The sequence below is a fragment of the Chiloscyllium plagiosum genome, chromosome 33 (genome assembly GCF_004010195.1).
Source record: "Chiloscyllium plagiosum isolate BGI_BamShark_2017 chromosome 33, ASM401019v2, whole genome shotgun sequence".
In the NCBI taxonomy this organism is placed as follows: domain Eukaryota; kingdom Metazoa; phylum Chordata; class Chondrichthyes; order Orectolobiformes; family Hemiscylliidae; genus Chiloscyllium; species Chiloscyllium plagiosum.
The window spans coordinates 21,614,549-21,630,981 of record NC_057742.1 but is presented as its reverse complement, the minus strand read 5'-3'; the positions used below and the strand labels follow the sequence as shown (position 1 = coordinate 21,630,981).

General features: G+C 40.4%; 1 protein-coding gene across 1 annotated transcript in view; it reads right to left on the bottom strand.

Annotated features, from left to right (window-relative positions):
• The window catches only part of samd14 (sterile alpha motif domain containing 14), a 190,002-nt gene that overhangs the window by 54,489 nt on the left and 119,080 nt on the right, over positions 1 to 16,433 (bottom strand). The window contains exons 6-7 of the mRNA XM_043675132.1: positions 15,693 to 15,770; positions 9,979 to 10,162 (exon numbers count right to left, since the gene is read on the bottom strand). Of these exons, the coding sequence (XP_043531067.1) occupies positions 9,979 to 10,162; positions 15,693 to 15,770 (262 nt within the window). The remainder of the gene's footprint in view (positions 1 to 9,978; positions 10,163 to 15,692; positions 15,771 to 16,433) is intronic.

Here is a 16,433-nt window from a genome sequence, read left to right as displayed (position 1 = left end):
GCCCCTCCCCCAAGTCCCTCCTCCCTATCTTTTATCTTAGCCTGCTGGACCAACTTCCCTCATTCCTGAAGAAGGGCTAATGCCCGAAACGTCGATTCTCCTGTTCCCTAGATGCTGCCTGACCTATCCAATTGTTTACATGCCTCAGCCCTTTACTCGTGGATGCAAGATTTTCCTTTCAAGTATTTATCCAATTCCCCTTTTGTATGTTATTATTGAATACCACTCCAACACTCTTTCAGTCATTGCATTCCAGATCACAACTTTCTTTGTGAAAATAAACCCCTCAAGCAGCCTCTGGTGCTTTCATCCATCAACTTAAACCTCCCATTGTTGACACTATTGCCACTAGAAATCGATTTTCCTCATTTGCTCTGTCAAAAATATTCTTAATTTCAACACTTCTTTCAAACATTCCTACCATATTCTCTACTTTAAGGTTAACATTCTTCTCCAATTTGTCATGTAAACCAAATGCAACATCCATTTCCCAGAGTCCAGGACAGGATAGTGTGCTGACCACTGACTCAAAGACCGAGGGAAGCCTGGTTCTCTCCCATGCTTGTTACTGGTAGGTTCAGCAGGGAGTCTGTCAGCGGCAAACATGAGACAGACCAGCCTGTGATTATGTAGAGGTGCCAGTGTTGGATTTGGGTGAGCAAAGTTTAAAATCTCACAACAACAGGTTCATTTGGTAGTACAAACTTTCAGAGAGATGCTCTTTTGTCAGGTAGCTAGTGGAGCAAGATCATAGGACACAGAATTTATAGTAAAGGATCAAAGTGTCATACAGCGATGTGATATATTGAAGCAATCTAGATTGCTGTTAAGTCTTTCACCTTTTAGAATGCGTTGCAGGTTTTGATTCATTAATATGCAAATCCCAGAACTTCTTTCAAGTCACATTCCTGAGATAGCTTAAGGTTTTATTAAAAAAAGGTGACATCTCAGCTCTGACAATGCATTAAAGGTGTGAGGTTAGTCTGTCTGTATCCCAACCTTGAGTCAGGCTGTTTCTTTCCAAAGTAGGAAGTTATAAAGTATCAAATGGCTTGCTCACACACTCACACCCACGCGCACACCCTCTCAGAGGCATATAATCAATCACACTCATGCACACACTCTATCAAGCACACACACACACTCATATTCTGTCCTGCTCTCATACACTCTCTCTCTCTCTCACTCTCTCCCCCACATACATGCCCACACACTTATAAATCTATGGAGTGAATTTGTATTTGCAGAATTGTATTTTCAGATTCATTCTATTCTGTTCAAAAAGTACACAATCTATAGGCAGTCAATCCATGCGACATTTTATAAATTCCTATTTTGGAAATACAACCAATCTGACTCAAGGTTGAGATACAGACAGACTCTAATGCATTGTTTGAGCTGAGATGTCACCTTTTTTAATAAAACCTTAAGTTATTTCAGGAATGTGAATTGAAAAAAGTTCTGGGATTTGCATATTCATGAATCAAAATCTGCAACCCATTCTAAAGACTTAACAGCAGTCTAGGTTTGTTCAATATATTGCATCAGTTGTCTGACAATATGATCTTTTGCTATAAATTCTGTGTTCTATGATCCTGCTCCACTGATGAGGGAGCAGTGCCGAAAGCTTTTATTTCCAAATAAACCTGTCGAACTATAACCTGGTATTGTGTGATTTTTAACTTCAGCCTGTAATTGGAAGAGCAGTGAGAAGGTCCATGCTGATGGTAAGGCAGTGTTGGTCCAATGAGGTGTCCGTTCGAGAGGCTGGGCAAGGTGGATCTGGAGCCAGGGTCAGAGAATGCAAATTGCTGGAGTGACTGTAAGGCAGGGGAAGACAAAGGGAAGGTGCAACATAGTAAGTGAGGGAAGAGAAGGAGGCTGCCAAAGTGAGGGGTAAGAAGGAAGAAGATGGAAAGAGGGAAAGGGAAGCTGTAAACGTGGGGGCTAGAGAGAGAGGAGGGAGGCTGAAACAATTCATTATCTCCATCAGGTCTCTTATAAGGTTTAATTTCAAGTCATTATAGTCACATCTCTCCACTAGACTGAAAAGACTATGTACAAAATTACAGATTTACTTGAATAGTGAACTCTTTTATTGTTTGCTGTTTCAAGAATGGTGTTACTTCTGGGCTGAAGTAGTCAGAGCATTTCAGTATCTCTTTAAAATTTGTCAAGTTTTGAGTTCTGCTTGGCCCATCTCTGAACTTAAAGCTTCCTGGCATTACTTTGCCTAATGTCATAGGTCCTAATGTGATTACATTTTTTATCTTTTTAAAGATTTATTTTCAGTAGCACGGTAGCTCAATGATTAGAATGTTGCCTCACAGTGCCAGAAAGCAAGGCTCGATTCCAGCCTTGGGGGACTCTCTGTGTAGACTTTACACATTCTGCCCATGTCTGCATGGCTTTCTTCCAGGTTCTCTGGTTTCCTCCCACAGTCTGAAGATATGCAGGGTAGGGTGGATTGGCCGTGCTAAATTGCCTTGTAATGTACAGGGATATACAGCCTACATGGAGTAGCCACAGAAATGCAGGGTTATGCGGACTGGGTGGTCTGGGTGGGATGTTCTTCAGAGGGTTGATGTAGGAATTTGATAATGGTCATCCTAATGTCAAGTGCAGTCACTCTCATCTGACCTTCCAGAATTTAACTCTTTTGTCCTTGTATGAACCAAGGCTATAATAACACCCGGAGCTCAGTGGTCCCAGCAGAACCCAAACTGTGTGTCACTGAGCAAGTTACTGTTGAGCAAGTGTTGCTTGCAGCACTTTTCATCACTTTACTGATGATGAAGAGTAAACTGATGGGATGGTAATTGGTCAGATTGAATTTGTCCTTTTCTCATATTTGGGACCTAACAGGGAAATTTTCCATTTTGTTGGATAGTTGTCAGTATTGTAGATGTACTGGGACAGCATGGCTAGGATCCAGCAAGTTCTGGAGTACATGTCTTCAAGACTAAAGCCAGAATTTGTCAGGGCCAATTGCCTTTGCAGCATCCGGTGCCAGTAGTACATTGTCACAGTGGATGGTGCCAGCTCAGCACCATCCTCATGACCTGTCCTACCTGCCAATCATCCTTCCCATCTATCTGCTCCACCCTCCTCTCTGACCTATCACCTTCATCCCCACCTCCATCCACCTGTTGTACTCTTGGCTACCTTCTCCCCAGCCCCACCCCTCTCCCATTTATCTCTCCACCTCAGAGGCCCCCTGCCTCATTCCTGATGAAGGGCTTTTGTCCAAAATGCTGATTTCCCTGCTCCTCGGATGCTGCCTGACCTGCTGTGCTTTTCCAGCACCACTCTAATCTAGACTCTGATCTCCAACATCTGCAGTCCTCACTTTTGCCTTATTACATGCAGTCAAGTGTTAAATCTTTCAGACCCATATACAACACCATGAGACCTGCAACATCCAACCACCATACAGCATCATTCTGTCTATAAGTGCAATACACTTCTGAATACAGTCCAGAACTTTCTTTTTAACAGTGTAAATAGTTTTAGCGACAAATGTTGGATTGGTACCTGACAAACCAGATCATCAGCCATCAGAGAATCTGTTTCATCAGTTATATTCCGGATTAGTGGTGCTGGAAGAGCACGGCAGTTCAGGCAGCATCCAAGAAGCAGCAAAATCGACGTTTCGGGCAAAAGCCCTTCATCCTGATGCCAGCACCACATCCGGAATCTGGTTTCCAGCATCTGCAGTCATTGTTTTTACCTCATCAGTTATATAACTAGTGTGGTAAAGAGATTGTTTTTTGGCAAAACATTATTTCTTTTAGTCAATGTGCTGTCTTACTAATTCATATTATACTGCACATATTTTTTATGTATCTGTACCATGTTTTATGACTGAACTCAAATAAAAAGTGGCAAAATGCAGTGAATATATTCAATAAATAGCCATGAGTGTGCTAATATTTTCATAGATTTCATTAGATTTTTCAAAAAGAATCATTTTAACCTATTTATCTAATATTGTGGGCACAATAAAAGAAACATTGAGATATGCTGTCATTAATAGCAGTTTAGGACTGGTGAATCCACTACCTTATTGATCGTTTGTAATTCTGTTAACTTACAATAGATTCTTGAGCAGCTAGATTTTCTACTGTACAAAGAGGCTGGAAATGTTGCTGATTACTTCCATTACTTTAAATAGATAGGTTGTTCAATCCTATTTTAAGCCTTAGAGAGCGAAAGTCTCTCTCAGACAATTTTTTACACTTTTAACTATCTTATAGAACCCCCATGACACAACAGTCTTTCTAAAATGAACTCTAATATTGTCTGCAATGTAACATTATGGATCTGACGTAGTCAAGACAAGGTTCACCTTGTTAAATTTCAGGTAACTTCAGGTAAACTTTTTGGTAAACTTCTGCAAAAGCCCTCACCAATTTAAATCCTCATGATTTCCAGAAATTACTTCTACTTCTGGCTCAGTGGTTAGCACTGCAGCCTCACAGCGCCAGAGAGACAGGTTTGATTCCACTTCGGGCGACTGTCTGTGTGGAGTTTTCACATTCTCCCCGTGTCTGCGTGGGTTTCCTCCAGGTGTTTCGGTTTCCTCCCACAGTCCAAAGATGTGCAAATTAAGTGAATTAGCCATGCTAAATTGCCCATAGTATTCAGGAATGTGTAGGTTAGATGCTTTAGTCAGGGGTATATGTACAGTATTCGAGAGTGTAATGCTGGAAAAGCACAGCAGGTCAGGCAGCACCCAAAGAGCTGAAGAATCGATGTTTCGGGCATAAGCCCTTCGTGAGGACATTTCCTGATGCCCAAAATGTCAATTCTCCTGCTCATCGGTTGCTGCCTGACCTGCTGTGCTTTTCCAGCAGTATACTCTCAACTCTGAGCTCCAGATCTGCAGTCCTCCCTTTCTCCTAGTAAATGTAGAGCAATAGGGTAGGGGAATGGATCTGGGTGGGTTACTCTTTGGAGGGTCAGTGTGGACCTGTTGGACCTATTGGCTTGTTTCCACACTGTAGGGATTCTACGATTCTATGAATTCTGTTCCCTCATTAAGCCAAAGTTTTCACTTTGGGTGCATTTGGGATATTTTACCTAAGAAGCATTTAAAACAATGCTTGATACATTATCATTCAAATTTCTAATAAAAAAATCATCTAAGTAACTATAAACACGATACCTCTATATCTTCTATGAACCAGCTCAATTAGATAAAATAGTAGAACGTGAGTGATTATTTTATTATACATTTTTAATTTTGCTGATAAAGGACACATTTTGTCAAGGTTTTTCATCTTACATTCATCAGGATAAGAACATCTTGATAGTGACTGTGACCTTCTAAAATCTGAAAAAAACTTTTGTTAGGACATTTGTAGTCATCATCAGAAGTATCAGAGGATTTTATTCTTCCTAACCCTTCAGTGCCCAAAACATGAAGAGCTTTGATTATCTGTCACTCTTTGAACAGTTGTTTACTGATCCATTAAAATTAGGATTGATTATTTCTTTTAGTAATTGAAATTCAGACAGAATATCCATGTTATGGCAAACCATGGTTGAATGTGTAGTTTCTATCTATCGTTTTCAGTTTGTGCACTCTAAATACTAGAGGAAAAATTAGTATTGTAGTATAGTGTTTTATTTAGTTTATATTTTCATTAATTTTAAAAGTGGTTCATTTTCAATGGTTTTGAAATTAGTTGTTAGCTTATCTCATTCTTGTTGTGCCTTTACAAGTTGGAGGCTTTTGGTAACAGCATTTTGCACTTTCTGGAAATGGTTTCTTAGATCGGAGCTAACCTTCAGCATTTCTAAACTGCTGCATTTTGTTTTCTAAATTAGATCGGCAACAACTTTTCCTGTTTGGGTTTTTAAAGAAGTGATAGAGTTTTCATGGTGGTTCTATACAGTTTTATAGCTTTTCCTTTTGGCTTAGCATTTTGGTCTTGATTGTTAACTTTACCTCCAAAATCAGGGAGATGATGGGGAATGATGATTGTTAAAAGAAATATTTTTCACAATTGCTTGCTGCTATCACCTTTTCAACATTTATCAGCCACTTATTGCTACTAACTAGCTGTCATGACTATCTTTCAATAGCTTTTGGTGTCCACTTGATGCCACCTTGATACAGTTTGTGGGCACTCATATGTTAGTCCACATAACATATATCGCAAATAGTTGATTCTTTTTTGAGACAGATGCCCTTATTTACAACACTAACTATTTACAAGGTTACACCATCACACACTCAAATGAAGATCTGGTTTCTTTCCTTGTAATTACATGTATCTAAGTACAGTGAAAAACTTTGTTTGCGAGCAGAACAGGCAGATTATACTCAAAACGTGTGGCACTGGAAAAGCACAACAGGCCTGGCGGCATTCAAAGAGCAGGAGAGTGAACAATTCGGGCATAAGCCCTTCATCAGGAATGTGGGGGAGGAAAGCGGCTGAAAGATAAATAGGAGGGTGAGGGTGGGGGTGGGGTGAGGTAGCTGGCAAGGCGGTAGGTAAATGCAAGTGGGGGGATGATGGTGATAGGTTGGAGGGGAGGGTGGAGAGGATTGGTGGGAAGGAAGATGGACAGGTAGGACAGTTCAAGAGGGCAGTGCCAAGTTGCAAGATTGGATCTGGGATGAGGTCCGGGGAGGGGAAATGAGGAAACTGGTGAAGTCAACGTTGATGCCGTGTGGTTGGAGGGTCCCAAGGCAGAAGACGAGGCGTTCTTCCTCCAGGCGTTGGTGGTTTAGATTTGGTGGTGGAGGAGGCCCAGGACTTGCATGTCCTTGGTGGAGTGGGAGGGGGAGTTGAATTGATTGGCCACAGGGCAGTGGGATTGTTTGGTGTGTGTATCCTAAAGATGTTCTCTGAAACATTCCATGAGTTGGAGCCTGTCTACCTAATGTAGAGGAGACTACATTGAGAGCAACGGACACAATAGAGGAGGTGTTTAGATGTGCAGGAAAATCTCTGCTGGATGTGGAAGGATCCTGTGGGGCCTTGGATGGAGGTGAGCGGGGAGGTGTGGGCACAGGTTTTACACCCCTTGCTTGGCAAGGGAAGGTACCAGTAGTGGAGGGTGGTTTGGTGAAAGACATGAACCTAATGAGGAAGTTGCAGAGGGAATGGTCTCTACCGAATGCTGATAGGGTTGGGGAGGGAAGTATATCTCTGGTAGTGGGGTCTGATTGTAGGTGGTGGGAACAATGGAGGATAATGCGCTGTATCCAGAGATTAGTGGGGTAGAAGGTGAGGACTGGGGTGTTCAAACCTTGTCGTGGTTGGAGGGCTGGGGTTTAAGGGTGAAGGCTCAGGAAGTGGAGGAGATGTGTTGGATGGCCTTGTTGATCATGTGGCTGGGGAAACTGCGGTCCTTGAAATAGGAGGTCATCTGGGATGTCCTGGAGTGGAATTGGGAGCGCATACGGCGGAGGTGGAGGAATTGGGAGTAAGGGATAGTGTTTTTACAGGAGGGGATAGGAGGAGGTCTAAACCAGGTAGTGTGGGAATTGGTGGGTTAGAAGTTGACATCCATGTTGAGTCAGTCGCTGGAGATGGTGACAGAAAGGTCCAGGAAGGGGATGTAGGTGTCCGAGATGGTCCAGATTGACTTGGGATCAGGGTGGAAGGTGTTTCGAAGTTGATGAACTGTTCAGCCTCCTCTTGGGAGCACGTGGTGGCACCGATACAGTCATCAATATAATGGTGGAAAAGGTGGGGGGACAGTGCCAGTGTAACTGCAGAAGATGGACTATTCCATGTATCCGACAAAAAGGCAAGCAAAGCTGGGGCCTACGCCGGGGCCCATGATTACACCTTTGGTCTAAAGGAAATGGGAGGATTTGAAGAAGAAGTTGTTGATGATGAGGATCAGTTCCACAAATCGAATGAGTATGTCGGTGGAGAGGTACTGGTTGGTTCAGCGGGAGAGGAAGGAACGGAGGACTTGGAGGCCTTTGCCATGGCGGATGGACGTGTATAGGGACAAGTAAGCAAGGACATACAGATCATAGGATGTTTAGACAGAGTGAGGCATATAGGTTATACTGTGCAGGAGGTATGCAAAGCAAGATCAACATGAGCAAGGTAAACATTATTTGAAGTTAGAGAGACCATTCATTAGTCTAATAGTGACAGGGAACAAGCTGTTCTTGAACCTGTTGATGCATGTGTTACTGCTTCTGTTTCTTCTAGCTTGTGCATCTCCTAGCTGATGTTATTTTGACTGTACTTTACACACACATAACTGACTGACAATAGTGACTCCATTACAAATAGCAGAAGAGAGAGGGAGAGAGGGAATTGCCTGAAGACAAGGCAACTATAGGTCATTCTGCTATAATGCAGGTTTTGTTAACACAAATTCACTGTAAGGCAATTGACGAATTGGGGACACTGTTTCTAAAGCGCAAATATTTAAAGTGTGTGTTGGTTATAACGCAATTTTGGTCCCATTAGTTAAAAAGGTGATGCTATTGCATCATTTTCTTCTAACACAAGATTGCACAAGAACAGAATTACTGTTTTATAGCAGAACTGACTGTACCTTTATACATATATCATATCATTCTAAGTATCATGTAACTATCTCAGATACAATGTCTGCGTGGTCTGAAATCTTTGCAATTATACACTACTTAGGTAACCTTTTGCTTAATCTGGGTCAGAATGAGGAATTCTACAGAAATCCAATCCGTATCATAATTTGTTTGGGAAATTAGTAAGTCTTTGTTTTTTAGCTCATATAAGGTATGTCTGCTGATATACACATGTAACTTATCACATTACTTGAGACTTATGCCATCAGTGTTGAAATGGTACACACCCTATTTGCTTTCTCTTTTTCCTTAAAAGGACACTTTTCATGAAGAAAATAGATCTTTATAATTGGAGGGGAGAGAATCTAATAATCTCTGGCTCTAGTAAAAGAAAGTTGTAATACTTTTACTTACTAAACATTCAGAATAGAACAAAATCTCGAACATCTCATTATGACCTAATGCAGAAATTACTCTGGCCCCTATATTTAGACTTTGGTTAATGAGATTTAGAAATAAACATTCCAAGATGAAGCGTGATTATAACATGCAAACATTGCATTCTGATTTATATGGTCCATCTAGTACAGTTTGTCTGACTGCTTCAACTCTATCACTGACCTCCAAAGTGGCCTTGAAGATACACAACAACACAGAATTGCCAAGCAGAAACCTTTAACCAAGTTCCGTCCCCATGAAGATGGCCTCAACCATGATGTTGGATTCATGTCACACTACATGTGACCCTATAATATTGTTTTGTAATATCTTCCTTATTGGCCTGTTTTTACACCATCACTTTGATAACATGCTATGGATCTCTCTACCTTAATTGGTTTGTAAAATATTGGATTACTTGTTACTTTAGTTTGACCCCTGGCATGTGATTCTTATACCTAATGTGTTATTCCAGTCATTTAGTTCACCTCCAGCACCACCTTCTTTTTACTTTTTTTGCAATTATCTCTTTGCCTTAATTAATTGGATTATAGGTCATCCCCTCACTTGCTATTCAGCTGTTGACACTTTACTCACACTGTCTGACACTCTTGATCGCCTGCAGAGATCTATTATTCAGCTTGTTGATGCTCCACTCCCACCATTTGCATGATCTTTTAATCTCTCTGATTATAAAGTCTCTGCCTGTGTGCTCTCTTCACTTAATCTGATGAAGGGACGGCACTCAGAAAACTTGTGATTTCAAATAAACATTTTGGACTATGGCGCCATGTGACTTTTGACCTTTGTCCACCCCAAGTTCAACACCAGCACCTCCACATCACAAAAGTCCCTAGCACAAACTCTCAGCATCAGAATTAGTAACAACATTAAATTCACCTTTCACAACCTTAAGCGAAGCCCTTGCTTTTGTAGAAAATGTTTTGTAAAGATGTTTTGATCGCTCCATAAACTCCAAAATCAATTGTAACAGCAAACAACAGTCCTACCTGGGAAGCAGACTTTCTCGGGACCAGTCCCTGTGAGGACATCCTCGGTGAGCAGGTGGGTGACATTGTACCACTGGAGGGCATTGATCCTTTGCTGCTATCCATGAACCATGAGAAAGGCACAAACTGTGGCACTGCAGATTTGGCAGTGGCCAAGATACTGATTGGACTTTCAAAAGATTCCCTACAAACAGGAAAGCACGAGAGTCAGGATAAAGACTTCTAACAAAGCGTAACTAACAATAAAATAGCAATTTTGTTCATGTCAGTTTAGAAAACGATGAACAAAAGCACTGCCATCGTCCAGAAGAAAGCTCATAGTGGAAAAATCACTCTGTGGACAGGCCTCAGTGCAACATGGAGAGATTATAGATTACCTTTAGGAGATATTCCCTTATTAATAATGCAGAGGGTACTGTAAGCTTTATTAACTGGTTGTCCTGCCTGTCCCAGCTTCATTCAATGATCTGTCATGTACACATTCAGATCTCCATGCTTCTGGAGCTCCTTACAATTGTGCTCCTTATTTTATATCATTTGTCCATGTTCTTCTTAACAAAATGCCTCATCTCACACTTCTCTGCATCGACCTTCATCAGCCACCTATCCACCCACTTCACCAACTTGGTAATGGATTTTGAAATATTTCATTGTTCTTAGAATTTACAATGCTTCCAAGTTTTGTATCAACTGCAAACTTTAACATTTTCCTTGTACACTAAGATCGAGATCATTTCTATACATCAGAAAAATCAAGTCCAACTGTACTGATCAGTGGAGAACTCCACCACAAACTGGCCAGAAAAATATCCACTGACAATTACTCTCTGACTCATATCAATCAGCAAATTTTACACCCAGCTGAAAATGTGTTGCTGGAAAAGCGCAGCAGGTCAGGCAGCATCCAAGGAACAGGAGAATCGATGTTTCAGGCATAAGCCCTTCTTCAGGAATTGGGCTTATGCCCGAAACGTCGATTCTCCCGTTCCTTGGATACTGCCTGACCTGCTGCGCTTTTCCAGCAACACATTTTCAGCTCTGATCTCCAGCATCTGCAGTCCTCACTTTCTCCTCAAAAATTTTACACACACATTGTTACTGTCCATTTTATCCCATAAGCTTTCATTTTTCTCACAAATCTGTTGTGTGGTAAAATAACAATGACTTCTGGAAGTCCATGTACACCAAATCGACAGCATTCTACTCATTGATGCTTTTTTTTTAGATTAGATTAGATTACTTACAATGTGGAAACAGGCCCTTCGGCCCAACAAATCCACACCAACCTGTCGAAGCGCACCCACCCAGACCCATTCCTCTACACCTAACAATACGGGCAATTTAGCATGGCCAATTCACCTAACCTGCACATTTTTGGACTGTGGGAGGAAACCGGAGCACCCGGAGGAAACCCACGCAGACATGGGAAGAATGTGCAAACTCCACACAGTCGCCTGAGGCGGGAATTGAACCCGGGTCTCTAGCGCTGTGAGGCAGCAGTGCTGACCATTGTGCCACCGTGCCCCCCACTTTCTGTTACCTCCTCAAAAAACTCCAAGTTAAATATGCTTTCTCCTTTAGAAATTTAATATAAGAAGCACTTCATTGAATTCCTACAATGTGGAAACACGCCCTTCAGCACAACAAGTCCACACCGCGCTCTGAAGAACAACCCACCTAGATGCATTTCCCTACATTTGCCCCAACTAATGCACAAAATACTGAACACTACAGGCAATTTAGTGTGGCCAATTCACCTAAACTGCACATCTTTGGACTGTGGGAGGAAACCAGAGCACATGGAGAAAACCCATGCAGACACAGGAAGAGTATGCAAACTCCACACAGAATGAGGTTGGAATTGAACCCAGGTCCCTAGTGCTATAAAGCAGTCGTGCTAGCCACTGAGCAACTGCTGCCTAAATAACCCTTCCTTTCCCATGTAATTACTAATTCTAACTCAAATAATTGTTTCTAGCAGCCTTTCCACTACTGAAGGTTAAACTGACTGGTCTGCAATTGCTGGGCTTATCCTTGTAACATTTGTTTGTTCAGGGGTCTGATTGTTCAGGCCACAATTGTCCAGAACTCTTGGACCTCTCCTGAATCCAGAAAGAGGAGCCTAAACACACACACCAGCTGGTTTCAAAACAGATTTTATACTACCGTTGTTAGAATACTGAATGGACTCAGAAACTTTTAACATTCGCCTGTAAGTGTGTTTTTGTTTTTGTCACTGTTTACCTATTATTTACTTATCTATGCTACCTAACTCTGTGATCCGCCTGTATTGCTCGCAAGACAAAGCTTTTCCCTGTGCCTCAGTACACGTGGCAATAAATTCAATTCAATTCCTTTCAACTTCCATGTTTTCTTCCATCAATGTGCTTCGATATATCCCATCCTGTCCCAGTACCCTGTCAACTTTTAGTCCTAGCATCCATCCAGCACTTCTTCCTTATCAATTTTGAACCCCTCCATTGACAAATATTCCTCTTCAGCCACCATGACTTGGGTAGCTTCGACCTCTTTCGCAAACATAGATCCAAAGTATTTATTAATATCTGAGCCATGCCCTTTCTCCAGCTGAAAATCCCCATTTTGGCTCCAAACCTTATTCCTTTTTGCATTCTTTTATTATATATAAGCCTAGAATAGACTTCATGCAATGTGCCAGTCTTTTCTCATAATTGTTCTTTGTATCTCGATAATACTTCTTCAGCCCCTCCCTCGACAGCTTCTGATTTCCTCTTTGTTCTCAATTGTATTTCTGACCTGGTATCTGTTGTAAGTACACCTTCTTTTCCTTGTCTTATTGCTATCTGCTTGGTTTTCCAAGATGCTCCAGATTTGTTTGTCCTACCTTTTACCTTTTGAGAGATTACACCTTGACTTCCCAGAACTATCTCCTGTGTGAATGTAGCCCATTGCTCAGTTACAAGTTTTCCTGCCAACTTTTCATTCCAGTTTGTGCTACCCTTCTCTGTTCATCCTCCATTGAAAGGGGCTGTCTGCCAGTTGTTCTGTTCTTACTCTGGATTGACCATTGTTGTTCTCAAACATCATCCCAAACCTTATTGATTATTGTTGCCTAAATTGTGTTTTACTGTAACTTGATCAATTAGCCCACCTCATTTCAAAGAACCAGGTCTATCAGTGTATCCTTTCTTATATAGGCTGTAGGAAATTGCCCTGAACACAATCCAGGACCACTTGCTTCTCATTCCCCCTTACGCTATCAGTATCTGACAGTAAATTTGGATTTTTAAAGTCTGTATTATAATTATTCTATCATAGAGGCATACCTCTGTAATTTCCTACAGATTTTTTCCTCCACATCTTTGTCACTAATAAGCAATTGAATTAAAAGAAAAATAAAGTTGCTATAGTCTTACCAGACCATATGGCTATTCTCCCATTAGAGAGGGATGATTGGTTTAACTTGGTCATCATGTCTCAGAAAAGGGGATAGGTTGAGAAGGACAGTTCTTTGTAATGACCTCAGTCAGTGAAGGAAATGAATTCATGCTGTTGGTGCTACTCTGCATCCCCATCCAGCTGCCAAGCTGACTGCGCTAACCAACCCCCTTGGCAGTCGACAGACTACACTGAGCTGTGTATTTATACCCTTTTGTTCCTTAGCTTGAGCCAAATTGATTCTTTCCCTATACTCCATTTATCCGGCATTGTGATGCTCTCCTCAACCAATACTGTGATGCTTCCACCTTACCTTTCTTTTACTGTCTTTTCTGAACAGATTGCACCAGCATTTTCTGTTTTACTTTTAGATTTCCAACATGAAACAAAATGAAGTTAGCTACAGATCACATGATGCAGTTGAATGGCAGAGTGAATTGAGGGCCTGAGGCCTCCTCCTATTCCTATTATTACCATATTATTGCTATGAAATAAATACTGGAATATAGAGAAGCACAGCTTATAGCAGAGATGAAATTACTGAGGTGAATGTAATACTCAGTGCATTGAGATTTCCAATCTGATTTATTTTAGGAAGTTTACAGATGTTTAAATGTTAAAATGAAAGGAGTGTGGTAGCTTCAGTGCATTTGTGGATTTCAATACCTTTTCAATGAGGATCCCATCCCAGAGACAATGCATTAGCTTACAAACTAATCCATTTAGAATCCACGGCAATAACCTTTACAAGCCATACATTTTGTATTCACAATGTAAAGCTGACACATGATTACATTTGTGTATATGCTTAGAAAGCTTAACAATTCAAAAATAGGCAAAAAATGACTTGATTAAATTTAATGATTTCAAACCATCACCTTTTATTGTTTCATATCTGTGAACCAAAACAAAACCTTCAAGTTGACTTCCAATAAAAACTTCTATCTAACATTAACTCAGTCCAATCACTTTTAGGTGTTGCTTCACCTGTACTGTAATTTCAAAAATATCTAATTCTAACAAAGCATGAAGCTAGAAATGACCACTGGTAAGGACTAAGCCTCAATAGGTTACCATCACATTCTTCTATCTAGTATTCAAATGGTTTGATTATGAATGTCCCCCATGCTACCCATAGATTTGGTTGACTGGCAATCTAAAGTCACAGCAGGAAAGTAAGCCACTACATTTGCTGAATGATTGATGAACTGGCAGTTTCAAACACTACTTGATTTTTTTTATTTAATGATATTACAACTTTTTGGCAGAAGTATTTTCAATTCACCTTTTATTCTTCAGTAATATTATTTAATTTGTCAAATTAATCTTTCCTTTGAAGAATTATGTCTTTTTTATTATTAATTCCATTTAATATTAATCTATGACATAATGCTTTATATCTTTGATTTCAATAGATTTTCACTTTTGTTTTATCATGGTGTAAAATAGAATAATTAAGAACTTGAAACTTTATAAGTATTGTACACAAGGAAACAGCAACTTTAAAGGTGTCATTTACCCAGAGGATTGAGCTATTCACACATATGGAGCTTAAGCCAGATGTGTGGGATTTAATTCTTGAAGACATTATCAGGAATTGAAATTTCTTTTTCCGGATTCTGATGGAGTCGCACTTAAATTCCAACATTTCTGTTTTTAATTCATAGCAATACATGCAAGGTAGTTTACCAAACTTAAAATGTACTCTATTTACCAGCAATACGTAGAAAAGGAAAACTTGAAAGGCTGAATGTTTTTTTCAGCATATGAGATTGAAGTGCTGATTCTATAATTCCCTTCCATTTGCGGCATGTAAAAAGTGGGAACATGACAATGAAGACTTCCATTCTGCATCAGGTTCTCTCCTGTTAGAAAGACAAGGATTGCCAAACCTATAAGCTTGCCCTGAAATCTCATTCAATTGAAGATTAATCTCCAAACTAATCCTGTGAGCAACCTAGGAGAAATATCACTGGAGCAAATTGTGCTTTTTCTTTCTCATTTTCTTTGAGTTCTTTTGCCTATTTCACATATGGGGAGGGGAGTAAGGCAAACTGGCAATCAAGGATCACCTAATTGTGTACAGGGTTTGTTTTCCCACTGTCATAGGAAAGTGGGTTGATCTAAGGATTCACACATCAATTGATCAGTGATGGGAGTGAAGGACAGGGCAGTTGGAGGTGAAAACCCTTGGTGTGAACCTACCCCAAGGAAGGCTCTTGAGTAATTCTGTAACCTCAATATATCTTTTTATGTCAGAAACTATCACAGTTCATAAAGTAAAAGTTTGATTTTACCTGCTACCAGTAGACAGTCTGTTAGCTGTCTTCTCTGCTTTCCTTCCTTTTGAGGAGGAGGCTCTTCTTAACTGTACCCTGTAAATGGTGCAGGCATTTATTATAAAACCAAAGCATCATCATTTGATTCTCTCAAGGTCTATTAATGATTTTTCTACAAACCGTTAGAAATATATCGCTTCCACTCAATTGAGTTTTATATCATAATTATGGGATCATGGAAAATCGCAGGATGGATGTCACTCAGTACATTCTGCATGTACTAGCTCTTCCAAAGTGAGATCTGATTTACTCATTCACCTGCTCTTTCCTCATAGCCCTGTACAATTGTTCCCTTCAAGTATTTACACAATTCTTTTCAAAGCTTCATTTGAATTTGTTTTCAGGCTGTAAAGTCCAGATCGTGCCAGCTTACAGCCTAATTGTCACCTCTTTTTGCAATCATGTTGAGTCTGATTTCTCATCTTTTTGCCAATGGATCCAACTCTTCCTTATTTATCCTTTTAAGACTATTCCTGATTTTGAGCATCTCTATAAATCGTCTGTTAACTGATCCTGCTTGAAAGGAAACAACTGCAGCCTCTCCTTCCAAATAGGAAGTCCAATCTGTAAGTCCTTCTGCACTCACTTTAAGGTCTTGATGTCCTTACTAAACTGCAGTGCCCAAAATTGAACATAGTATTGTAGCTGAAGCCCATTCAATGTTAATAAAGATTTTGCAGAACTTCCTTATTTAAAATT